Source organism: Gigantopelta aegis, chromosome 9 (genome assembly GCF_016097555.1).
Source record: "Gigantopelta aegis isolate Gae_Host chromosome 9, Gae_host_genome, whole genome shotgun sequence".
In the NCBI taxonomy this organism is placed as follows: Eukaryota; Metazoa; Mollusca; class Gastropoda; order Neomphalida; family Peltospiridae; genus Gigantopelta; species Gigantopelta aegis.
This window is the reverse complement of record NC_054707.1, coordinates 60335247-60360232: the sequence shown is the minus strand read 5'-3', so window position 1 is coordinate 60360232 and position 24986 is coordinate 60335247. Positions and strand designations below refer to the sequence as shown.

Below are 24986 nucleotides of genomic sequence, written 5' to 3'. Positions count from 1 at the left end.
TTTTTAACCTCTTTTTATAATAGGAAATAGGAATTTAATAGGGCGGTGCGCTGCTCCTATCCTAGGGTATGCAACATGGTTCTATACCATACTTGTATGCGCTAGGTTTCTAAATTAAAGTGGTGCCAGCGTCTGATGAATGGCATAACGTTCTGTTTCTCCAGGATTATAGAGAGGACTTGGAATCGCCAGGATACGTTTTTACATTGCCAGACTCACCAGACGCTTAACTTTCCCTGTTTAAATACTTTTTATTTTTTATTTTTTTTATTTTTTTATTTTTCTGGTAGCATCGTTGGCCTTGGGCCTAATTTTTGATGGGGGCACCGAGACTGGAGGGCACGACGGTTGGGTTGGCCGGGGGGGGGGGGGTGCTGGGTGGGTGGGGGATACTCCACCGGAAGATGGTTAGGGCGGTAGGCGTAGGCGGTTTTGGCCGTAAGAGTTGTTAGGTTTGTCCGGGGGACTGCCCCCCCCCCCCCCCCGGAGCCTTCCCCGGTTTCGGCCACACCGAAGTCCCCAATACGATGGGTGCCCCTAAGTAAAACATATCCCCCTATTAACAAAACCTCCTAACCTCCTAGTCACCTGCCACCCCTATTTTGAGGGCTAATTAATATACTGCCCGATCTAAATTTGCGTTACAAATTGTTAGTTGTTTGCTGTATATTAAATATTGTTTGGGAAAATAACGCACAAAATTATTTATTGTAAAGTCCTTTTTCCCTGTTTGTTTAAATATCAAAATTGCCCCAGTAATTGTTCTGTCCCAGGTTGGACTACTGGCATCCGGTGGCCGAACCTGGGATAGACATGCTCGAAACCTTCGTGGTATAGGAGCATGTAGATACTTTATTGATTGATTGACAGGAAGTATGTAGCTATACTTAGAAACTATAAAGTATAGTATAATTAATAAATGTGGGAAAACCCTGTTTTCAAAATAACCATAGAAATAGATTTAATGATTTTAATGTTTTTAAAAGTATTGTTGCTTTACTACCCGATGTACACCGTTTATTAGTACAGTAAATACATGATGAGTGACCTATCTGTGTGTTAGATGTAGAACATCCACTACTGTAAGTACCACTGTGAAATCACCACTCAAACAACAAAGCCGATTCGTTGACCCGCGTCTTACTAAGAAAAACAGATTGTTTCCGTGAATTTAAAGGGGACATCACTCTCAATAACTAGTTATACAATAATAATATATGAATTAATATTATCATATTATTACTACATGTATAATAAAATTATTATTGTAATATAAATAAACTACATTGTTTTATGTTTGCATGCAGACCGACACGTAATCGATCTGATTATTACACATGTAGAACATGTGGAGTACCAGCTGTATTATTTTGAATGGTTCACACACGCGCGTGCGCGCGCGCGAACACACACACACACACACACACACACGTACGCACCAAATAAAAAAATAAATAATAACAAAATAATAAAAAATAATTAATCAATTCAAACAAATAATAACAAAAATAAATAAATAAATAAATATAAATAAATAAATAAACCAACATTTAAAAACACCTCTATTAGTTGTGTAATGCATGGTAGAACGGATCTCGATTCATCTCCTGCCCTCCCATTATTGATATTCCCCTTCATATCAATATCAATAAGGGGAGGGCTGGAGGTGACTCGAGCTAGACAGAACGACGTCATTGTCTGTATTGAAGAAACTTTTCATTCTTTAATACTGTAAACCGTATTAATATTGCGACGTGTTTTTTTCGCGAATGTATACCTTAGCGCATGTTCGCGACGTGTAAATTTCGCGAACGACCGTTGACAGCTCAAAAAAAAGTGAATAAAGATAGCTCACTGTAATTGTTATAAAGTTACTGTCTGTAAATCAATATTCTGTTATCCTACATCAAGCAATTGTGCCTGGTACATAGTCTATAGAGGGGATTAGGCCCTATCCACCTCACCTGTATTAGAATCACAACTCACAGCTTCAGTTGTTAACTGTTAACACCCTTTGGTATATAAAACAATAAACGATTAGTCGCCATCGATTGAAGTTCATAAAATTGAAGGCAACATTTTTGTTTCTGATCAGTGTCAGTTACCAGTTATTTACTTATTTGTGTTACCTTTTGTAAAATGAATATTCTAATACAACTTTCAATAAATTGAATTATGACTGTATTTCGTTTGTGTTTTCCTTTATGGTTTACTAGAAAATCGAGACATCACTTTAAGCACACTTCAAACTGGAAAATAGTGCGTGCGTATTAATTTCGCGACATAAGGTTGGACGCGAACGACGCGAAATTTATACGCACGCATTTTGTTCACGGTTTAGGTTGCATAATACAAAAGAAGAGAGTACCGTGTCAAAGTTTGACGTGCACCGTCAAATATTTACGGAGTAAAAGCAGCTGTGGGTGTGATTGGTAGTAATATGTGACATTGACTATTTGTACAAATACTATTATCCATTGACAATAAATAAATACACTTTTATTTGTTATACAGTTGTTATGCAGTATATACCAGAGGTTGAAACTAATGCGGGGTACCCTCAAAAATGGAACTGCAATTTTCAGCAAAAATGACGGTTGCTATTAAAAACATAAATTAAATCTCTTAAATGATACGTGACCCCCCATTTTCTTGCAGCTAGATTAGATGTGAGGTGCCACACTTTCTATTGCTGTACTTCCTGGGTGTGTTGAAACGCTGCTTATATCAGTTTTATTAGTAAACGTTAACATTATGGGCAATAGGAATTGATTTGGTCTAATGGAACCTATAGCATATATTCACTATATTATCATTATTTTATATTGTGTGCCATTTACTGTTATTTGACAGTCATAATTGCTTAATTAGGTTACACTCAGGCATGGGAGTTCATAATGACCTTGACCTTGGCATTAATTTACTGTGCACTGCTGAGAATAGAGTTTGAAAAAAAGTCTGTGCTTGACCAATTGGAGATTTTGGCCCATATTTTTTACTTAAAATATTTTAAAGCTGATTTATCCAAGGTGATGGACATGTCATATAACACTAATCTTATTTAGGATAATAAGTCTAGGCAAGATGAAATAAGCTATTAGTAATAATTTATTTTTAGTTAAAAAATAATGTTAGCTGATATTAGGTTAAGCTTTTAGATCTCGATTAACAATGTGTATTTGAATGCAATTGGCTCTGGAATGACTATATTTAAATAACCTGATTTCTGCTGTAATTTTAACATACTTTTTAGGTTGGTGAATTATGTTTTAGGCAAATATGGGAGTTTTTACAATTGTTTTTGTGAGTTTGGCAAAAACATTAAAATCTACAGAAGTGAGTTCTGTGTAGCCATTTTGCATTCTCTTCTTTATTTGTACACAAATATAAGCTTGGTAATGATAGCTTTAGGTCAGTTCATTAAATCTTGTCCATATATTCAGTGAGTTTTCTATAGTAAAGGGTATTTGAAGTATATACCAAGTACAAGAGCAATTTTGACACATTTGTTAATCTACCTAGGAGTGTGTTAGTATTATCTTCCACTATTACAACACTTGTAAAGCTATATTTTCCAATATTACTATGTAAATGATGTGTTACATTACAGATTGTAGTAATGCATACGATATAAATATTATATTCAGTTAAAACAGAAAATAAGTAAAGAAAAATTACTTTCACACTCTTTTGATGGATTGAATGTGCTTTTTTTTATGACAAATAAAAAATAAAGATGTAAAACCCTAATGATAACTCTAGATATGATACATGTCTGTAAGCACCAATCACAGGAGATTATTAATAAAATATCAACATATATATTGGTAGCTGTCAGTGGATTTAATAATGCATATATAAAAACCAACTAGGCTGATGGGTTTGAAAATATTGCATTCAGTGACTTGACATCCAAGCATAGTCCATACCTTGGGTGTTTACCCCACCATGATGTGTACCACATTAATTTACTACTATTTGTAGATGCAGTGGTGTTCATTTCAGATACCACATGTAATATGCTTTTTTTCAAGTGAAGTTCTTATCATATGCCCATTAAAGTCTTTCAAAACACAGGGTCACTGCAATAAATGAGTTTTAAGGTAATTATTTATTGGAAATGAGAGACTCTGACTATGCATGCACACACTACATATACAACTAAGCATACACAACCAACCCATAGTATGTATCTTCAAGAGTAGTATTTTTATTTATTATTTGTTTTAAATATGATACATTGCATTTGTATACAACTTTGCATAACACCGATGCTTCCTGAGGTGTACATTAAATCAGGTTGCACTGTAGGAACAACACTTTCAATTATGTTGTCACATCATATCAGAACACAGAAGATCCTGATAGTCATGAAAACACCCAATTGGACACTTTTTGAAAAATAATTTGTTTTGATATAGGTTGCATAGTACCAAAGAAGAGAGTACCGTGTTAAAGTTTGACGTGCACCGTCAAATATTTACGGAGTAAAAGCAGCTGTGGGTGTGATTGGTAGTAATATGTGACATTGACTATTTGTGCAAATACTATTATCCATTGACAATAAATAAATACACTTTTATTTGTTATACAGTTGTTATGCAGTATATACCAGAGGTTGAAACTAATGCGGGGTACCCCCAAAAATGGAACTGCAATTTTCAGCAAAAATGACGGTTGCTATTAAAAACATAAATTAAATCTCTTAAATGATACGTGACCCCCCATTTTCTTGCAGCTAGATTAGATGTGAGGTGCCACACTTTCTATTGCTGTACTTCCTGGGTGTGTTGAAACGCTGCTTATATCAGTTTTATTAGTAAACGTTAACATTTTCGGCAATAGGAATTGATTTGGTCTAATGGAACCTTTACAGTACGTAAAACTAGGTCAGCTCTCACGTAATCAATTCACCTGGCAATTCGCGGTAGAAGCAACCGTCTGTTTTTCCTAGAAAAGAAAGGACCTCTACGGGTGAATCGTTACTTAAAACGCGATTTCGGCTGACAAAAGCGGACACCTCAGCAGGTAACTAACATTAAAAGCATACAGTATGTGATATATATACGACGATTAGTTAAACGATTGTTACATCATTATCGTCAAGATTCATGCACCGTTGTTCACATGACCTAGAACATTAAAATATATAGGCCATTTGGCTATTATATAAAATTATAATTACTCTATAAGATCATTATATTATTATTTATTTAAATTATGGATTGCTATTATTAACACAAACAACATTGATATAAATGTATGTATATATATGGTATAAAACTTGAACATTCAACCACGCCCCTTCTCTGATCCCGTATTGTGTTGTAATAATGTGAATGATTTTGCTCAGATGTATAAAAATCATGTTTAGAAATATTTTATTTACTTACTTATAAGTATTTGACGTGTCTGTATTCAATTAAGGTTCAAACACGCTGTCCCGGGGATACAGTCCAGCAGCCTGAATTACGTCTGCAGGACAGAATAAATAATTTGCCCTTAATACCTAATTATTTATTCATAATAATATTAATAGTTGATGCCTTAATTTACATATTTTCTTTGATTTGATCACAAAATTAGTATTGCCTTAATGATAATGGACGTCTTTGGGGAAATTATTCCAGGGGATTTCCCTACGTCAACAGCGTATTTTTATAACCAGGGTTTCCCCCACTTCCTTCTTATAACAATATTGCTATAACACTAAACTTGAAACTAGACCCTTGTATATTCATGTATCGATGTTTTATAGGGGTTTTCTTAACGGTCTGTAGTGGCGAATTTAACGGGGGGGGGGGGGGGGGGGGGGGCAGGGGCTTGGGCTTGGACTCCACCTAAAATTTGCAACATTTATATTGCCGAGTAGGCAACAATAACCATAGGGTACGGGCTACCATTTTTGTAGAGGGGTCTGCTGAGTTTTGTAGAGGGTTCGCCTGATTTGTGCCCGAATTAACTGAATATGCCTGAATCTGTATAACAACATTTATTCATATTAACTTTACTTCCAAACAGCTATAGAGGGTTGGAAATACATCACTACGCGTTTTTACCTCTATTACAGTGTCGGTAGATAAGATGCAAAATCTAATGAATACATGGTGGTAGACAGCCATTCCGTGCTTTCGCGATAATATTAATTATCGTGATCTCTAGCTGAGAGAGCAATCGTAACCGTCCAAATGTCCGTCTAGCTCTCGAACGGCAGACTACTCGGGCTATATATTTGTTTAACAGGTTTTGGAGGTTACCAGGAAAAGCAAAGACTGAGCAACACAAGAGACAAAATGGACCACGATCCATTTGACGACAGTTCATTTCACGAGTCTGTTATTGGCGACACAAGCGAGGCGTCGGACGCCTACCCAGCAGCCCGACGTTCGACAGCATCGTTAATTCCTAATTCTCCAGGGTTTGAGCATGGTGAGCTTGTACAACTAATATGCTATATATTTACCATGCAACTTTAAAAAGATCAAGTTCTGTTTTGTTTAACGAAAATGTGTTTTATTTAATGACACCACTAGAGAACATTGATTTATTAATCGTCGGTTATTGGATGTCAAGCATTTGGTAATTTGGACATATAGTCTTAGAAAGGAAACCCGCTACATGTTTCCATTGGTAGCAAGGGATCTTTTATATGCACCATCCCACAGACAGGATAGCACATACCACGCCTTTGTTGTTTAACGACACCACTAGAAAACATTGAATTATTAATCATTGGCTACTGGATGTTAAACATTTGATAATTCTGACATATAGTCTCAGAGAGAAAACCTGTTACATTTTTTCATTAGTAGTAAAATATATTCTATATGGACCATCCCACAGACAGGATAGCACATACCATCAAGCTAGCGCTTTACCACTGGGTTACGTCCCGCCACATAAAGTTCTAAATGACCTTGACATAGATGTTATGGTACTGACGGTGAACTGCTGAAAGAAAAAAAAGCATACCAAATATGAAAGCCAACTATTAAAACTCATTGTAGCCTATAATTTATATTTATATATCCATAACATTTGTGACTTGTAAATACAATTTTACGTAAAAACATGTATAGATGAGTTAGGGTGAAACATTTTATCGCTTACCTGTAAGTTTGTATTTATGTATGTATGTATTTTTTTAAACAATGTATGGTTGTTATTTTTAAAAAAGAAAATCTTAACTTATTTCCAAATGACCGTGAGGGTGGGGTGGGGGAGGTTAGGAAGTGCCGTAAAATACTTACTTGGTGAAACACTCAAATATTAACTTGGTCACTATTCATACAGAATGTGAAAAGTTAAAGTTTGTTTCGTTTAACGACAGCACGAGAGCAATTTGAGTTTTTAACAATCAGCTATTGGATGTCAAACATTTGGTAATTTTGACATAGTCTTAGAAAGGAAACCGGCTGGAACGAGAATAGTCCAATGGGCCCACCGACGGGGATCTATCCCAAACCGACCGCGCATCAAGAGAGCGCTGTACCACTGGGCTACGCCCACAAAATGTGAAAGCCAATCGTTAAACAATTCAGAATTAAAATGTATGCAATCAGAAAAACTTTAACCAAAATTTAAGGGCAATTAGGGAAAATTTAACCAGATTTTAGCCATACTTTTAACTTGTAATTTTAACCCAGCTTAACCATGCTTAAACTAAATAAAATTCTGTAAATGCATTGCAAAATATTCAAATACTCGAGCCAAAGCAGAAGTGAAAATATGGTCAATCTCATATATAAACTTTAACCAAATACTGACGCGGCCATACAGGCGGTCGCAAATAGCCATTATATAGAATCGCATTTGATTATGCGATCCACGCGAGCCAAAAGGCACCTACAGTAGTTAAAGGTGTGCACGAACATGCATAATATATATGGCTGTATTGGATACTAACCTGATCAAAATATTACATTTCCCCCACTAAACCTTACACATTGATTGTATTACTGCGATAAACACTGGATTTTTCGGATAATTCGAAGACTTGCATGTTTCTAACTATGCTAGAAAACTCTCCTAAATGTAATGTATATAAGCATTTAATAGATACATTTTGCTTGTTGTCACGGGGATTCTATAATTCCCATAACTGAATAAAACACGATTATCAAAATATCTCTCCTAACTGTATATCTATTAGATCTCTCTGTAACAGGCTGTTAAACCCTAGTATGGCTCGTCTAGGTATGATCAGAGATACGATCTTATATAAAGTATATATTATTACAGCACGTTTAGCTCACTAGAAACACAACAAAACACAATACACTTTGGAATCTGTATTATCCTACGCTGACAAATGTACAGCCGTAGTAGTTAATTAATAACAGCAATAATAACAACCCAGAACTGATCACTTAATTAGTTAATCTCTAGATGTCTAGTTACACAATATGCGAATCACTTCACCGTTACACAACACCCACGCGTGTGATAATTGAGAAACGCTTCCAGGAGAAGTTAATTAATAAAGGAATTACAACACCATTCCTAACTGGTTAATTTTTAATTAACCCTTACTACTCGTTCAGTAACGTGTGATAATTTAGGAACGCTTCCAGGGGAACTTAATTAATAAAGGAATTACAGCTCTATTCCTAACGGGTTAATTTTTAATTAACCCTAACTACTCATTCAGTAACCTTGTAACACAGAATTAATACTGGTACCTATCACAATAAAGACAATAACCTACAGTTTACCTAGGTCGTCTAGGATGACTGGCTAAGCTTTATATTACCAAATACTCATATAATGTTAGAACAAAAAGTCTACGATTTACTTCGTCAGATGACCGAAGACACTGTCTACAGAATATTGGTATAATACAGTATCAAAATATTTAAAGTCACATCAATCACATCAAGGTTATACACAGAGCAGAAATGATATTTACCAAAGTCCAAACGGATTAACGTTCCCTGGGAGCCGTCCTTTTCTGGTTCTGTAGATATCTCTAAATCCTAGCTATTTATTATAAAAATCAGAATTCGCCTGGGGGTACAAGGCGGTACCTCCCCCTATCATCTAATATTCCAACTCTACTAGAGTCGATATATTTCTCTCTGATCGTCAGACTTACTGACGCCATCGTCGCCAAATCACGGTTGTAAAAACCGCACTCGCAGAGGTATTACGTAACTACTCGCCACATGGCCTCCACAGCTGGACTAAGTGCATATTGGAATGCCCGATCGCGCGAAGTATTACGTAACACGTTGCCCAGCTAGCTAAGTGCAATTAAACTGCACACGGCCCTCTAACACAATTAAAATCGCCACAGGCGAAAACAAATTAAGAGCATGTACCGTCACACTTGTAGTACTACCTTAGAATATCATTGCCAGATTGTTACACTACTCTTGTAACAAAATTTCGTGTTTCTTCTCACCAGTTGTTTGTTGAACAAGGTAGATAGTATGGTATTCAAAAGTCGCAACGTAAATGTCAGATTTGTAATCAGAATGATATAGATGATGAATATCATTTTATTTTGAAATGTCTATTGTACATGCAATTACGTTCAATATATATTAAGAAATACTACTAGCGCAAACCATCTGTTTTTAAACTTGTGTAATTATTGTCTGTTCAAAACAGAAAAAGAATTGTGTAATATTGGTAAATATCTTTTTAAAAAAAGCATTATGTTTACATTCTCACCATATTTAATTGTCCATCCTCCAATTATGCACCACTTGTCAAATGTTATTGATTTGTATATAAACTGTATGCCTATGAGCCGGAAGGCTTAACACTAATAAACTATACTCGTTGCTAATCTAATAGCATCATTTTGTTAGGCGATATCATCATATGAGGTCACTAGGAAGTAAATTTGATTTATAACATGATGAGTCAGTTGTTCACCTTTCAAGCAACAATCTCAATGATATAATTTCAAAACGTCTTTGTTTTGTTTTACCGATTTTTTCACTATGATCACCCTGCTCCTCAAATCATTTGGACTGCTTTGATTTCACTATTATGATAAACTGCTTTAACTTGGGACCCGAAATAAAACGTATTCATCAATAGTTATAAGGTCATCGTGGGATTAAATGTTCTTCGCTGTAAATCATCTTTCAGTTCATGAAAGTGATAATAGTCTGAAGTTGTCATGCCAGGTGAATAAGAAGTTTAAAGTTTGATTTTGTTTAAGCACACCACCAGAGAACATTGATTAATTAATCATCGGCTGTTGGGTGTCAAACATTTGGTAATTATGACTCGTAGTTATCAGAGGAAACCCGCTACATTTTTCCATTAGCAGCAAGGCATTTTTTATATGCACTTTCCCACAGAAAAAAAAGTACATACCACTGTCTTTGACTAGTTGTGGTACACTAGTTGGAATGAGAACAACCCTAATCAGTTCAATGGATCCACCAAGGTGGTTTGATCAGGTCAATAAGAGCGTGGAAGCAATTTGAAGTCACATTCTGTTTATGCATAGTTTATTTTAAAATCCATATGTGCATTATAAGCCCTGATAGTTCCTTTAGAATGACAGAAAATTAATCTGCAACCATAACCTTATTTTTCTTCTTCTTCTTCTTCTTCAGGATATGTTAATTTAACGGGGGGGGGGGGGGGGGGGGCAGGGGCTTGGGCTCCACCTAAAATTTGCAACATTTATATTGCCGAGTAGGCAACAATAACCATAGGGTACGGGCTACCATTTTTGTAGAGGGGCCTGCTGAGTTTTGTAGAGGGTTCGCCTGATTTGTGCCCGAATTAACTGAATATGCCTGAATCTGTATAACAACATTTATTCATATTAACTTTACTTCCAAACAGCTATAGAGGGTTGGAAATACATCACTACGCGTTTTTACCTCTATTACAGTGTCGGTAGATAAGATGCAAAATCTAATGAATACATGGTGGTAGACAGCCATTCCGTGCTTTCGCGATAATATTAATTATCGTGATCTCTAGCTGAGAGAGCAATCGTAACCGTCCAAATGTCCGTCTAGCTCTCGAACGGCAGACTACTCGGGCTATATATTTGTTTAACAGGTTTTGGAGGTTACCAGGAAAAGCAAAGACTGAGCAACACAAGAGACAAAATGGACCACGATCCATTTGACGACAGTTCATTTCACGAGTCTGTTATTGGCGACACAAGCGAGGCGTCGGACGCCTACCCAGCAGCCCGACGTTCGACAGCATCGTTAATTCCTAATTCTCCAGGGTTTGAGCATGGTGAGCTTGTACAACTAATATGCTATATATTCACCATGCAACTTTAAAAAGATCAAGTTCTGTTTTGTTTAACGAAAATGTGTTTTATTTAATGACACCACTAGAGAACATTGATTTATTAATCGTCGGTTATTGGATGTCAAGCATTTGGTAATTTGGACATATAGTCTTAGAAAGGAAACCCGCTACATGTTTCCATTGGTAGCAAGGGATCTTTTATATGCACCATCCCACATACAGGATAGCACATACCACGCCTTTGTTGTTTAACGACACCACTAGAAAACATTGAATTATTAATCATTGGCTACTGGATGTTAAACATTTGATAATTCTGACATATAGTCTCAGAGAGAAAACCTGTTACATTTTTTCATTAGTAGTAAAATATATTCTATATGGACCATCCCACAGACAGGATAGCACATACCATCAAGCGAGCGCTTTACCACTGGGTTACGTCCCGCCACATAAAGTTCTAAATGACCTTGACATAGATGTTATGGTACTGACGGTGAACTGCTGAAAGAAAAAAAAGCATACCAAATATGAAAGCCAACTATTAAAACTCATTGTAGCCTATAATTTATATTTATATATCCATAACATTTGTGATTTGTAAATACAATTTTACGTAAAAACATGTATAGATGAGTTAGGGTGAAACATTTTATCGCTTACCTGTAAGTTTGTATTTATGTATGTATGTATTTTTTTAAACAATGTATGGTTGTTATTTTTAAAAAAGAAAATCTTAACTTATTTCCAAATGACCGTGAGGGTGGGGTGGGGGAGGTTAGGAAGTGCCGTAAAATACTTACTTGGTGAAACACTCAAATATTAACTTGGTCACTATTCATACAGAATGTGAAAAGTTAAAGTTTGTTTCGTTTAACGACAGCACGAGAGCAATTTGAGTTTTTAATAATCAGCTATTGGATGTCAAACATTTGGTAATTTTGACATAGTCTTAGAAAGGAAACCGGCTGGAACGAGAATAGTCCAATGGGCCCACCGACGGGGATCTATCCCAAACCGACCGCGCATCAAGAGAGCGCTGTACCACTGGGCTACGCCCACAAAATGTGAAAGCCAATCGTTAAACAATTCAGAATTAAAATGTATGCAATCAGAAAAACTTTAACCAAAATTTAAGGGCAATTAGGGAAAATTTAACTAGATTTTAGCCATACTAACCAAATTTTAATTTTAGCCATACATGCTTTAACTTGTAATTTTAACCCAGCTTAACCATGCTTAAACTAAATAAAATTCTGTAAATGCATTGCAAAATATTCAAATACTCGAGCCAAAGCAGAAGTGAAAATATGGTCAATCTCATATATAAACTTTAACCAAATACTGACGCGGCCATACAGGCGGTCGCAAATAGCCATTATATGGAATCGCATTTGATTATGCGATCCACGCGAGCCAAAAGGCACCTACAGTAGTTAAAGGTGTGCACGAACATGCATAATATATATGGCTGTATTGGATACTAACCTGATCAAAATATTACATTTCCCCCACTAAACCTTACACATTGATTGTATTACTGCGATAAACACTGGATTTTTCGGATAATTCGAAGACTTGCATGTTACTAACTATGCTAGAAAACTCTCCTAAATGTAATGTATATAAGCATTTAATAGATACATTTTGCTTGTAGTACTACCTTAGAATATCATTGCCAGATTGTTACACTATTCTTGTAACAAAATTTCGTGTTTCTTCTCACCAGTTGTTTGTTGAACAAGGTAGATAGTATGGTATTCAAAAGTCGCAACGTAAATGTCAGATTTGTAATCAGAATGATATAGATGATGAATATCATTTTATTTTGAAATGTCTATTGTACATGCAATTACGTTCAATATATATTAAGAAATACTACTAGCGCAAACCATCTGTTTTTAAACTTGTGTAATTATTGTCTGTTCAAAACAGAAAAAGAATTATGTAATATTGGTAAATATTTTTTTAAAAAAAAGCATTATGTTTACATTCTCACCATATTTAATTGTCCATCCTCCAATTATGCACCACTTGTCAAATGTTATTGATTTGTATATAAACTGTATGCCTATGAGCCGGAAGGCTTAACACTAATAAACTATACTCGTTGCTAATCTAATAGCATCATTTTGTTAGGCGATATCATCATATGAGGTCACTAGGAAGTAAATTTGATTTATAACATGATGAGTCAGTTGTTCACCTTTCAAGCAACAATCTCAATGATATAATTTCAAAACGTCTTTGTTTTGTTTTACCGATTTTTTTCACTATGATCACCCTGCTCCTCAAATCATTTGGACTGCTTTGATTTCACTATTATGATAAACTGCTTTAACTTGGGACCCGAAATAAAACGTATTCATCAATAGTTATAAGGTCATCGTGGGATTAAATGTTCTTCGCTGTAAATCATCTTTCAGTTCATGAAAGTGATAATAGTCTGAAGTTGTCATGCCAGGTGAATAAGAAGTTTAAAGTTTGATTTTGTTTAAGCACACCACCAGAGAACATTGATTAATTAATCATCGGCTGTTGGGTGTCAAACATTTGGTAATTATGACTCGTAGTTATCAGAGGAAACCCGCTACATTTTTCCATTAGCAGCAAGGCATTTTTTATATGTACTTTCCCACAGAAAGAAAAGTACATACCACTGTCTTTGACTAGTTGTGGTACACTAGTTGGAATGAGACCAACCCTAATCAGTTCAATGGATCCACCAAGGTGGTTTGATCAGGTCAATAAGAGCGTGGAAGCAATTTGAAGTCACATTCTGTTTATGCATAGTTTATTTTAAAATCCATATGTGCATTATAAGCCCTGATAGTTCCTTTAGAATGACAGAAAATTAATCTGCAACCATAACCTTATTTTTCTTCTTCTTCTTCTTCTTCAGGATATGTTAATTGTGGTATCCCTGGTCTCAGGATTCTTGTATTCGATGTTCAGAAAGCGGCAAACTCTTCTAGTGTGCACGGGAAGATATATACGACTACCAGCTGTGACAACCTACTAACAATTGTGGCAGAGATGTGCTTAGTATCAGAAGAGTATGTTGTCATTGATTTGCAAAACATGCCACGTATTGCTGTCATTGCTGATCCTGTATTACAGAAGGAAAACCTTTTTCTGGTAACAAGCGAAATCAATGGAAGCCAGTATTGCGTGAGCGTTCACAAAACCATGACGGTAGCTACATTCATTAATACTGTTGGAAAAAATCGAAGAAAGGAACATGCAGAAATGCTGTACCTAATTTTAAAAGGGCGAATATATAAAAGCTCAACTCAAGAGCTTTGCCAAATAGTGGGACCAAGTCATTTGATCGAGTTCAAGTTCATGAAACAGTTACAATTGAAGGTGAAGTGTCATTATCATTGCACGCCAGGTGTTGAAATTCTGTACCATTTAGTCTGCTTCAATACCGACACAGTGGGAGAACTAAAAATGAAATTCATTCGACAGTTCGGAAACGAATTTCCATCCAGTTTGGATAAAAGTGTCGAAATTAATTTTTCCTATCATACACGAGTTTTGACAAATGATGAATATTTTCTTCTTGACGGGGAACCAGGCAGAAATGAACCTGGATTGTCAGTTGCTCGACTGGGCGATCTCACTATACATGTGGCCAGCAAAGACAACAGGCCAGTGTGTGTTACCTTTACGGAGTCGGGAAAACGAACTGTTAAGAAAGTAATCGTAACAGAAAAATCCTCAACAACAGAAGACCTACGGTTAGTCATCGGGAATCATTTTAAACAGGAACCCAACTCATTGAAACTGAGGTTGAACTTGAAAAAGAAGAAAATACCAGACGACATGGTCCTGGAGAAAATAGATGGATTCTTACCAAACTGTCACATCTTTGCTGAAGCATCAGACAAAACAAGGTTCATGATCAAAATATCCCGAGAAGGCAAATCATCTACAAGAATTGTGGAGATGTACAAATACGACAAAGTGAGCCAGTTACGAGATCTCCTGGCAACATCAGAAAAGACAAATGTCTTTTCTGTACAATTGTGCTACTCGGGAAAAGAAATGGATGACGATAAACGGTTGAAGATATATCATATCGGCCAAGAAGACACCATAAAAATGGAGATATTTAACAATCGCATTGAAGTAAGAATCAGATGTCTCGGAATGCCCCCAGTGACAGTTGTCATAAATAACGCATGCGAAACCACCGTTCTGGATCTGAAGAGTTCTTTGTCCACCAAAATCGGTATAGCCGTTTCAGAAATTAATATAATTTTTAATGCAACATCTCTGAACAACGGAGACACCCTAGTCGATGCGGGTATTCACAGTTCCAACATCGTCATCGTGCGCAGATTCTCACCGCCTGAAAGAAAGTATGTTGGTGGGATATTTCCGCTGTACCACGTTGATGAACTAGGTGTAGTGCAAAAAATCCGAAAAGTACTGATTCATTGTGGAAGACTTCTGTTTCTTGAAGGTAACTTTTGAAATACGAAGCTTCTTACTTCACCACCTACATCAGAAATGTTACCATGTATTTACATTTCTGCAGAACTACAAATAATTGAGTTGTTTACATATTAAATATATTTTCTTGTTTAAAATATCAGTGTCTGTATATTCAATGTGTTTCTGGTCGTCTTAATATTTGTAAGAATCCCAAACTGGAATTTGACTTCGAATAATTTCGTACGTACGAAAAAAACAATATTTTAGGAAATAAAATGAAATTTAACCTTTTACAAATATTAGAACGATTAGAAACACATTTAATATACAGCCAATAATATTTCATGCTGAAAAATATATTTGATATGTAATTACAATCGTTAAAACGTCTCTGTTAGTCGATGACATCTTACATATTGCAGCAAACTCGGGAATGTCCCTTTAAGATTAGAAAGTACCGAGTTTAGACTCCACCGACAATAGGTGTTTACACCTCTGACCAACCATGGATAATTAACCCAAGTTAAACCAAGTTAAAACGAAACTGTCTGCCAGATATATATATATACGAATAGAAAATCCTTCTGTGTTGCTGGCACCTCTCCAAGGGGGTTTGAGATAATATATTTTATATGAAGAAAAAGTCAGAAGCCTCCTTTAAAAGTCATATATCCTTCTTATATGGGATATATGACTTTTAAAGGAGGCTTCTGACTTTTTCTTTATATATATATATATATATTAGTTGGGCCATGGACATTATGATTGTTGAACATTACTGTATATTTTGTAGATGATGAGAAAATGGATACCTTGTCTGACAATATCCAGCAAAATGATCCAGCTGAAACTGGTCCAAAAGGTATACGACTGGTAGAGGACCAACAAAACGAAGAGATCTCTAATCAGCGCCAGGACGAACAAACGGGAATGAAGCCAGGCAACCACTTCACGAATTCATACACTTCGTCATCCACAGAAGACAATGAATTGGTTCCACCTGAAACATCACTGACGTACACAGCAAGAAATACGAGCGAAGCCGACACCACCAACGTCAGTTCAAATACATGGCCTAAAAATGGAAGTCGTCATAGCGAAAATCAGATTGTAATAAGAAGTACTTTAATTACAGCAAATGCACAGACAAATATATCAACATCATCAACAATGTTCCCAAATTCATTCATTCCATCCACAGCCGTGGCGTTGCAGAGTGTGTATCAAAGCAAAGTGCTTAAACATATAGACGGCACCATCATGGAAGCAGAGTCTCATGTATTCCACACAAGTATGTCCATTGAAGACCTGGCCCATCTGTCGGGATCTGTCAGTGAAGACTCTTACTTTGGGGCAGGTACCAAGGGTTCTTCAAGCTGCATCCTGAGTCGAAACAAAGACAGACGAGAAATAGCTTTGCAGGAAGAACCCGTGAAAGGTGAGATGATAAACAGAAAATTAAAATTGTATCAGCGTTGAAGTTACTTTACTTTTTTTTTCTCTCTCTCTCTTTATCAAGACGCGGCAAGTCACAGAATCAAACCCGATTTAGTGGAGTGGCTTAGGGAAGTGACCAGGATCAAAGCATCAAATTTGGCACAGTTGTACCTTATGATAGTACAAATGTTTTTGGAATGGGCTATGGCCAATGTCAAAGGTCAAATATAGACAATATCCAGAAAAGCTATTTCAAAGCACCACATTAGGAATATATTTATTTTAAGCATATACAAAATGTTTAAGAAGCGACTTCCCCAATTTAGATGCCAAGGTCATGTCAAAATAGAATAGAATAGATATTTAACGACACCCCAACACGAAAAATACATCGGCTATTGGGAGGTCATGTCAAAGTCAATGGTAAAACTAAAATGGTATTCAAGAAATGAAATGAAAGGCACCAAATTCCGCACGATTAAAATAGTAGTTTATTTGCTAAATCCCCAGTTGTTTTTTGTAGTTTCTGCATATTTGGATCGAGGGAGTTCAAACTGGAGCATTTTCAAATATTCCAGATGGCGTCCAACATGGCTGCATAAACACAAACCTGACACTACATTGGATACTTTGTAACCTATGGCAAAATTTTGATCTCTATGACTAGATTTTAGGGGATAAGGAATTAATTTTGAACTACTCTCAGTTAATCAAGACATTGCAACATCATTTTAATCCTAGATGGCTACCACAATACAGGCATCGATATAAGCATTGTGTCTGGTAACCCATTTACAGGTTACCACAAAATATAGCCTGGTAACCTATAGGTTACCACAACAAAATGAAAGTTAGAATTGAATTCCTGTTATTACTACTTTTAACGCCGACGTTCAGAAATTGTAATGGTGCGCGCAAACATCGGTACGAGAAACGAAATCCGGAAGTAAATTTATCTAGTGGGCGCTGCTTGAACGTGGATTGCCGAAATTGCTTTGCAATTGCAGAAGTGCGCACGAACATTGCTGCAAATTCGTACGAGAAAACGAAACACGGGTATAAATTCATCTAGTGGACGCTGCTTAAACGCGGATTAACTATAATTGCTTTCAATTGCACAAATGCGCGCGAACATCGATGCAATTCCTGACGGTAAAATGAAACGTGGAAGTTCGGAATGTATTGCCTGGTTTACGTTCGGAAACAAAACTAAAACGTTGACTTTTCTTACATGTGGTAACCTGCCGGTAACCTGAACGACCGTTCTCGACTTATTTCGATGCCTGACAATAGCAGTCAGAAAAATAGCAATTTATCGCATTTTACATCAACTTGGGCAAGATTTTGATGTTAGCGATAACGTTTTAGGGGTCACGAAATTCAGTTATAACAACAGTTTTGTAACTGAGATACTGCATCATCGTTTAAATCCAAGATGGTCTCGAACTTGGGCACTAGCCTCTAGATGTATAGTACGCGACACACCACAATCCCAAGTTGTTCCTACATGTGATGTTTGATAGTCCTGTATGCATCTGTATCCAAGATATGATCTGGACAAGGATTTACTGTTATGTGCAGTAGACCGTGAAAATTAGGTCACAGTGACCTAGTACTAGAACACGACACACCGCTATCCAAATTGTTCCTACATGTGAGGTTTGATGGTCCTGTATGCATCCGTATCCAAGATATGGTCCGGACAAGAAAATGTTAACAGACGGACATACGGACGGACGGACAGCACCGTACCATAATACGACCCATAGATGGTCATATAAAAATATCAGACCGGATTTATTAAAAGCAAATACATAGGAGTAAATATAAGACTAATTTATGATATAATGCAGTAAAAAGAAGTGAATAAAATTCCTGAACTATTACTATTGGTTGATTTTGAAAAGGCCTTTGATTCAGTTTCTTGGTTATTTATTGAACAAGCTTTAGTTTTTAATTTTAAAATATCAATAAAACAATGGATTAAACTCTTTATATGAATTCAGAATCCAGAATAATTCAAAATGGATTTCTATCAGTAAGTTTTAAACTTGAAAGAGGCTGTTGACAAGAGGATCCTCTTTTTCCTTATATTTTTATCATCTGTGCTGAAATTCTAGCAATATTAATAAGAAATTCAAAAAGATATTAAAGACATAGAAATAGAGAACAAAGAATATGTAATATCCCAGTACGCAGATGATACGACATTCATTTTAGACGGCTCTCCCACATCCCCGAATAGTACATTGTATATTTTAGATCAGTATGCCAACATGTCTGGCTTAAGAATAAATTATTCAAAGACAAAGATTGTATAAATAGGAATTAAGAAACTTTCCAAGGAGGTCTTTCATCATTCTAAATGGAAGCTTAAATGGGGTGCTGAAAATTTCATTCTTTTCGGTGTAAATTTCTCGGCATATATCGATAAAACGGTTACTGATAACTTTGAGCCAAAGATAATGGAAATGAAAAATACAATAAAAAACTGATCAAGCAGGAAATAAACAGTAATGGGTCGAATTGTTGCAGCTAAAACTTTAATACCGTGTAATTCCAAAAATAACTCATTTGCTAATTGCTCTTCTAAATCGCACGGATAATGGTTTTATTTGTCAAAGTATTACAAAGTTGGCAAACTATTCAACAAAAACAAACTTACAACACTATTGAAGAAGTATATAGAATCACTATTTGGAACAATAGTAATATGAAAAAGCACCAGAGGTATATAAACATTATACGAAAAGAGGTATAATATTTATACAAGATTTACTGGATGAATATAAAAGTAAAGTTTGTTTTATTTAACGACGCCACTAGAGCACATTGATTTTTTATCTTATCATCGGCTATTGGACGTCAAACATATGGTCATTCTGACACTGTTTTATAGAGGAAACCCGCTACTCTTTTACGTCAGGCAGCAAGGGATCTTTTATTTGCGCTTCCCACAGGCAGGATAACACAAACCATGGCCTTTGTTGAACCAGTTATGGAACACTGGTCGGTCAAGAGGTTTACACCTAACCACTGAGCACTCACTCGGGGTTTGGAGTCGGTGTCCGAACCCAGGATCTACCAGCCTGTAGACCGATGGCCCAAACACGACGCCACCGAAGCCGGTTGGATGAATATGGGCAATTATGAACTTTGAAAATATTTAAAGAAAAATATTATATTAATTCGAATTGTTTAGAATATGGCATAATTAATAAAAGTATTGAAGTTGTTCATTTACAACATTACCAATAACAAACTTTTACTCCGCTAAATCCCAGTTTGACCGTTCAAATTAAAAATATTTTTAGAAAAGAAAAGAGGTTGTTGAGATATGTATAAATTTCTAAACGCTTCTAGCAAAGTCCCCAACTCACAAATGAAATATGCAAAATTGGGTTATACCCTTTCCTGTCATGAATAGGGACAATATTACAGGCAGCATTTTACATTTTACAATACTTAAAGATTCCTCTTTACTATAGTTTCAATATAGGATAATAACAACCAACACTTTCTTATATAAAATTAAAAACATTGACTCAAATGTTTGCATTTTTGTTTGGAATTACAATAAATAGAAATACATTTATAAATTGGTTGATTGTTAATATTAAGTACTATATATACAGGATGAAAACACAAACAACAAAAACATGGACTAAAGAAAGATTTAGTTTTCAAAATTATTAGTAAGAAATTAGATATTGAAAAGTATATATTTATTTAAAAAATGTCATTTTAAAGAATTTGATGAACAATGGGGCGCTTGGCAAACAATTTTAGATACAACTTAATTTGTCTTATGGTAGGTTATAATGGCAAAATATGATCTTTTTTAAGGTGAAAGATTCTAGTCAGTAAATCGTTTCTTTTCTCTTACTGTTAGCTTTTTAATATTTATATATTTATGTTTCCTTAATAATTCTGTTGTTTTTCTTTTCTTTCTCTCTGCTGTTTTTCTTGTTCTCTTATTTTTATCTTTTATTGAGTTAAATTTCTCTATATCAATGCTAAATTTCTGTGTTATCTATTTGTTTCATTTAAAATATTATTACTGTATTGACAGGCAGTGATTCAAGGCTCCCCAACCCTGACATTGTCATTGATCTGGAGATACTAATAAAAAAGACAGGAAAAAAAGAAGTGGCTATATGTCATATTCTGTTTAACCCCCAAAATAATTTGTACTTCAAATACAGGATCTATTTATTATTAGAGTGCAAAGAATTAATCTCTCTTTGAAATCACTGCTTCGTTTCAAGGTGCACCACTTCAGTTATGGTATATCTACAAGTACATTGTATGGCAGGGACAAAGCCGTTCACAATGCCAACCTTACTGTGATAAATGTACATATGCAAACGAATGAATGAATGAATGAATAATTGAATCTTTATCGACACCCCAGCACGAAAAATACATTGGCTATTGGGTGTCAAACTATGGTAAATGCAAAACTTAAGCAACATCAATACAAAAATTTAAAAGTTAATACAAACACAGTGTAAAGAACTGTGCGAAAATACAAATATCACAGATAGGTAATGTTAACATTTAGAATAAAAGTCAGTATTACGTAGCAATTGAAATATAAGTCCTGGATGGAATCACATTTCTTTGACCAAATATATCTTTTCTAGTTTCTGCCAGATGCTTACACTCCACCAAAATGTGGCGTACTGTCAGAGTACACTGACAGTGGTCACACCGAGGTGGAGGATCCTTCTTCAAGATAAATGAATGGGTCAAGTATGCATGACCACTGCGAGCACGACAGGTGCATATGCCTGAAAACATTACAACACGTGACTGAAGTTTAGTTTTTATAATTTTGTCAACCAATATAATTTGTCCCAGAAACTGTATAATTCATCCGACACCAACATTTCTCACTTTTACATGTCACAAGATACAAAAGACAGCACGCTTGATGGATAACAAAAAATACTATATTTTGACAATGATCAGTAGTCTTATGACGTAAACAATGGATTTTTAATAATAATATATTGAGACTATATACTTTCGTTTTCCTCGTGACACTGTGTAAGACTGCTTCTTAGTGCTTAGCATCTACATAAACCTGTATGGTAACTGAGCTGTTAACATCCACAATTTTCTTTCAAAGAATAGAATAGAATAGAATAGAATAGATGTTTAATGACACCCCAGCACCAAAAATACATCGGCTATTGGGTGTTCTTTCAAAGAGGACACTTTTGAAAATGCCACACCGAATTAGATTTCAGTTCACACGATATAGTTATTATTGGTAAGAACTGCAATGAGCAAACGGCCAACAGCAAATTAAATGAAAACGTTGCATTTCAGATTGTGATATTGCTGCTATGATATAAGTGGTTTTCTCCATTGTCTCAAGTTGAATCAGTTTAAATTCTTTAAGCATAATTTTAACAATTATTGCTTTTGTATCCATTCATTTAAGAGGCGTTTGGTAAAATAACCAAACAAACGAAAACATTTTGATAGAACAAAAAACTGGCCACAGCTTTATTAACAAACTAAATCCGTGATTGAACAAACCATGTGGACCACATACCAAACCATGTGGACCACATACCAAACCATGTGGACCACATACCAACAGATCCCTTGCTGCTAATGGATACTGTAGCGGGTTTCATCTGATAACTATGAATCAGAATTTTATCAAATGTTTCACATCCAATAGCCAATAATTAATTAATCAATGTGCACTAGTGGTTTCGTTGAACAAAACAAACTTTAACTTGTTGCAGCTATTTTGGTAGTCATCTTAGATTCAAACTGATAAAATGTCTTTGTATTGGAAACTGAATGCCATAACTGAATTACTTGCACCCATAAACCCTGCATTGTTTGGAAAACAAAGTATTTTGAGGGCTAAAATAGAATGTAGAATATTGCTTACTTCTTACTTTTAGTGATCATCTTGGATCTCAATGATTATGCAATATCTCAATTAGCAGAAGATTGTTATTAATAAATGCGTTAAATTTTAAAAAAAGAATTCATTAACTGTTATCACTAAAAAAAATATTGCTCAGTTGATGTAAAATACGATAAATTACAGTTTTCTTGTTCAATAATTTTATACGTACGAAATTATTGACAGATATAACCGGTTTGGGCTGCTACAAATATTAGTACGACGTTAAACACATTGAAAAACAGACTGAATATATGGACAGTGCAAATAAGAACATGCATTTAATATGTACATGTAATTGTAATCGTTAAAAAGATTTTCTTCGTCAAAAACATCTTACAATGGTAGCAAACGGTCCAGTCCCTTTAAATTCATCTGCTTTTCTAAATTAAAATATTAAAATTTTAATTAGATATAGTTTTCAGTCACATGCACCTATAATTTTTTATGTGGTGTTATTATATTTTGCAGACGACCTTACAAGACGTTTTAGAGACATCGCAAATGAACTTGGGTCTGAATGGCAGCGTTTAGCACTGAATCTTGGATTGGTAAAGAAGGACATCGACCAATTCATGAACGAGCATCCTAGACACTTGATGATGCAAGCTTATACCATGCTCTCCTTTTGGTACGAAAAGGAAGGAAAGTCTGCATCTAAAGACGCACTTGTTCGCGGTTTACAGGAGTCTGAATTAAATTCCATTGCTGAATTGTTAGAGGTCTGACATATTATCGTTGTTTCAACTCACACCACGTGTCATCATTGTTTTCACTGGATGAATGAATGAATGTTTAACGACACCCTCAGTACGAAAAATACATCTGCTTTTGGGTGTCAAACCATGGTACTGATACTACCAACTTAGACGGAGTCAACTCGCGGATGTGTGTTTTTGCAAGTTGTGATCTTGTTATAACTTGATTTTGATACAATTTGTACAATACCATTTTGAGTAACTGATATATTGCATTCAGTTTAATTATTGAGCACTATAAGCTAAAATCTACAACAGCCTATATGTATTATTTAATCAGAACCCCAACGGAACACAACCCATAACCCCAACTTCCACTGGCGTAGGATTTTAGATTGGGGAGGTGGGGGCAACCTACTATTGGGGAAAGCAACCCACACTATGTATATCTGTATGTATGTCTGTATGTCTGTCTGTATGTATGTATGATTTTATAAAATTTAATACAGTAGAAAAAAGGTTTGATTGGGGGCCATGGTCCCCTCGCTACGCCACTACCAACTTCTTATATCAAATGTGGACAAAACTCCAAGCAATTTTATATTGAATTTATAACAAATTAGTAAAACTATTTATCACTGCACAGGTTCTTGCAGATGTTATATTTACACATTACATATATTTAAACCTGATAGAGATGTCAATACCATCTAGGGGCGAGACGTAGCCCAGTGGTAAAGCTCTCGCTTGATGCGCGGTCGGTTTGGGATCGATCCTCGTCAGTTAGCTCATTAGGCTATTTTTCGCTCAAGCCAGTGCACCACGACTGGTACACCAAAGGCCCTGGTGTGTGCTATCCTGTCTATGGGATGGTACATATAAAAGATCCGTTGCTGCTAATCGAAAAGAGTAGCCCACGAAGTAGCGACAGCGGGTTTCCTCCCTCAATATCTGTGTGGTCCGTAACCATATGTCCGACGTCATATAACCGTAAATAAAATGTGTTGAGTGCGTCGTTAAATAAATCATTCCCTTCCTTCCTTCCTTCCTTCCAATACCATCTAAGCATCCTTGAAAAGTCTTGCGGACGGCATGTCATTTATTGCACAGGTGTTTGTAAGAACGGTGGAATCACTTGTGTGGATGTTCATTGATATGGTCTTGTAGCATTCAAGTCACCATCAACGTCTACGGGCATTGGCAGACATGAGAAACAATACTTGATATTATCTACT

At 35.7% G+C, this 24986-nt stretch overlaps 2 protein-coding genes across 3 annotated transcripts in view; one reads left to right on the top strand and one right to left on the bottom strand.

The window, feature by feature from the left end:
- Window positions 1–24986, bottom strand: part of LOC121380654 — a 97060-nt gene that overhangs the window by 12447 nt on the left and 59627 nt on the right. The gene's annotated exons all lie outside the window — the stretch shown is intronic.
- Window positions 4904–24585, top strand: LOC121380653. 2 transcript variants are annotated; one of them, XM_041509582.1, is made up of 6 exons: window positions 4904–5028; window positions 6244–6429; window positions 11035–11220; window positions 14141–15709; window positions 16475–17119; window positions 23525–24585. In XM_041509582.1, the coding sequence occupies exons 2-6, from the start codon at window positions 6294–6296 to the stop codon at window positions 23779–23781; spliced, it is 2793 nt and encodes a 930-aa protein (XP_041365516.1). In that variant the 5' UTR covers window positions 4904–5028; window positions 6244–6293; the 3' UTR covers window positions 23782–24585. The 2 variants fall into 2 exon arrangements, with proteins under 2 accessions (XP_041365516.1, XP_041365517.1); XM_041509583.1 differs by lacking the exon at window positions 4904–5028 and having other exon boundaries at window positions 5966–6429.

Excerpts from the sequence above, each read along its gene's own strand:
- LOC121380653 (XM_041509582.1), top strand. The coding sequence starts at position 6,294 with ATGGACCACGATCCATTTGACGACAGTTCATTTCACGAGTCTGTTATT. Across the intron at positions 6,430-11,034 it reads TTCTCCAGGGTTTGAGCATG|GTTTTGGAGGTTACCAGGAA; the intron begins GTGAGCTTGTAC and ends TTTGTTTAACAG. Across the intron at positions 17,120-23,524 it reads GCAGGAAGAACCCGTGAAAG|ACGACCTTACAAGACGTTTT; the intron begins GTGAGATGATAA and ends TATATTTTGCAG.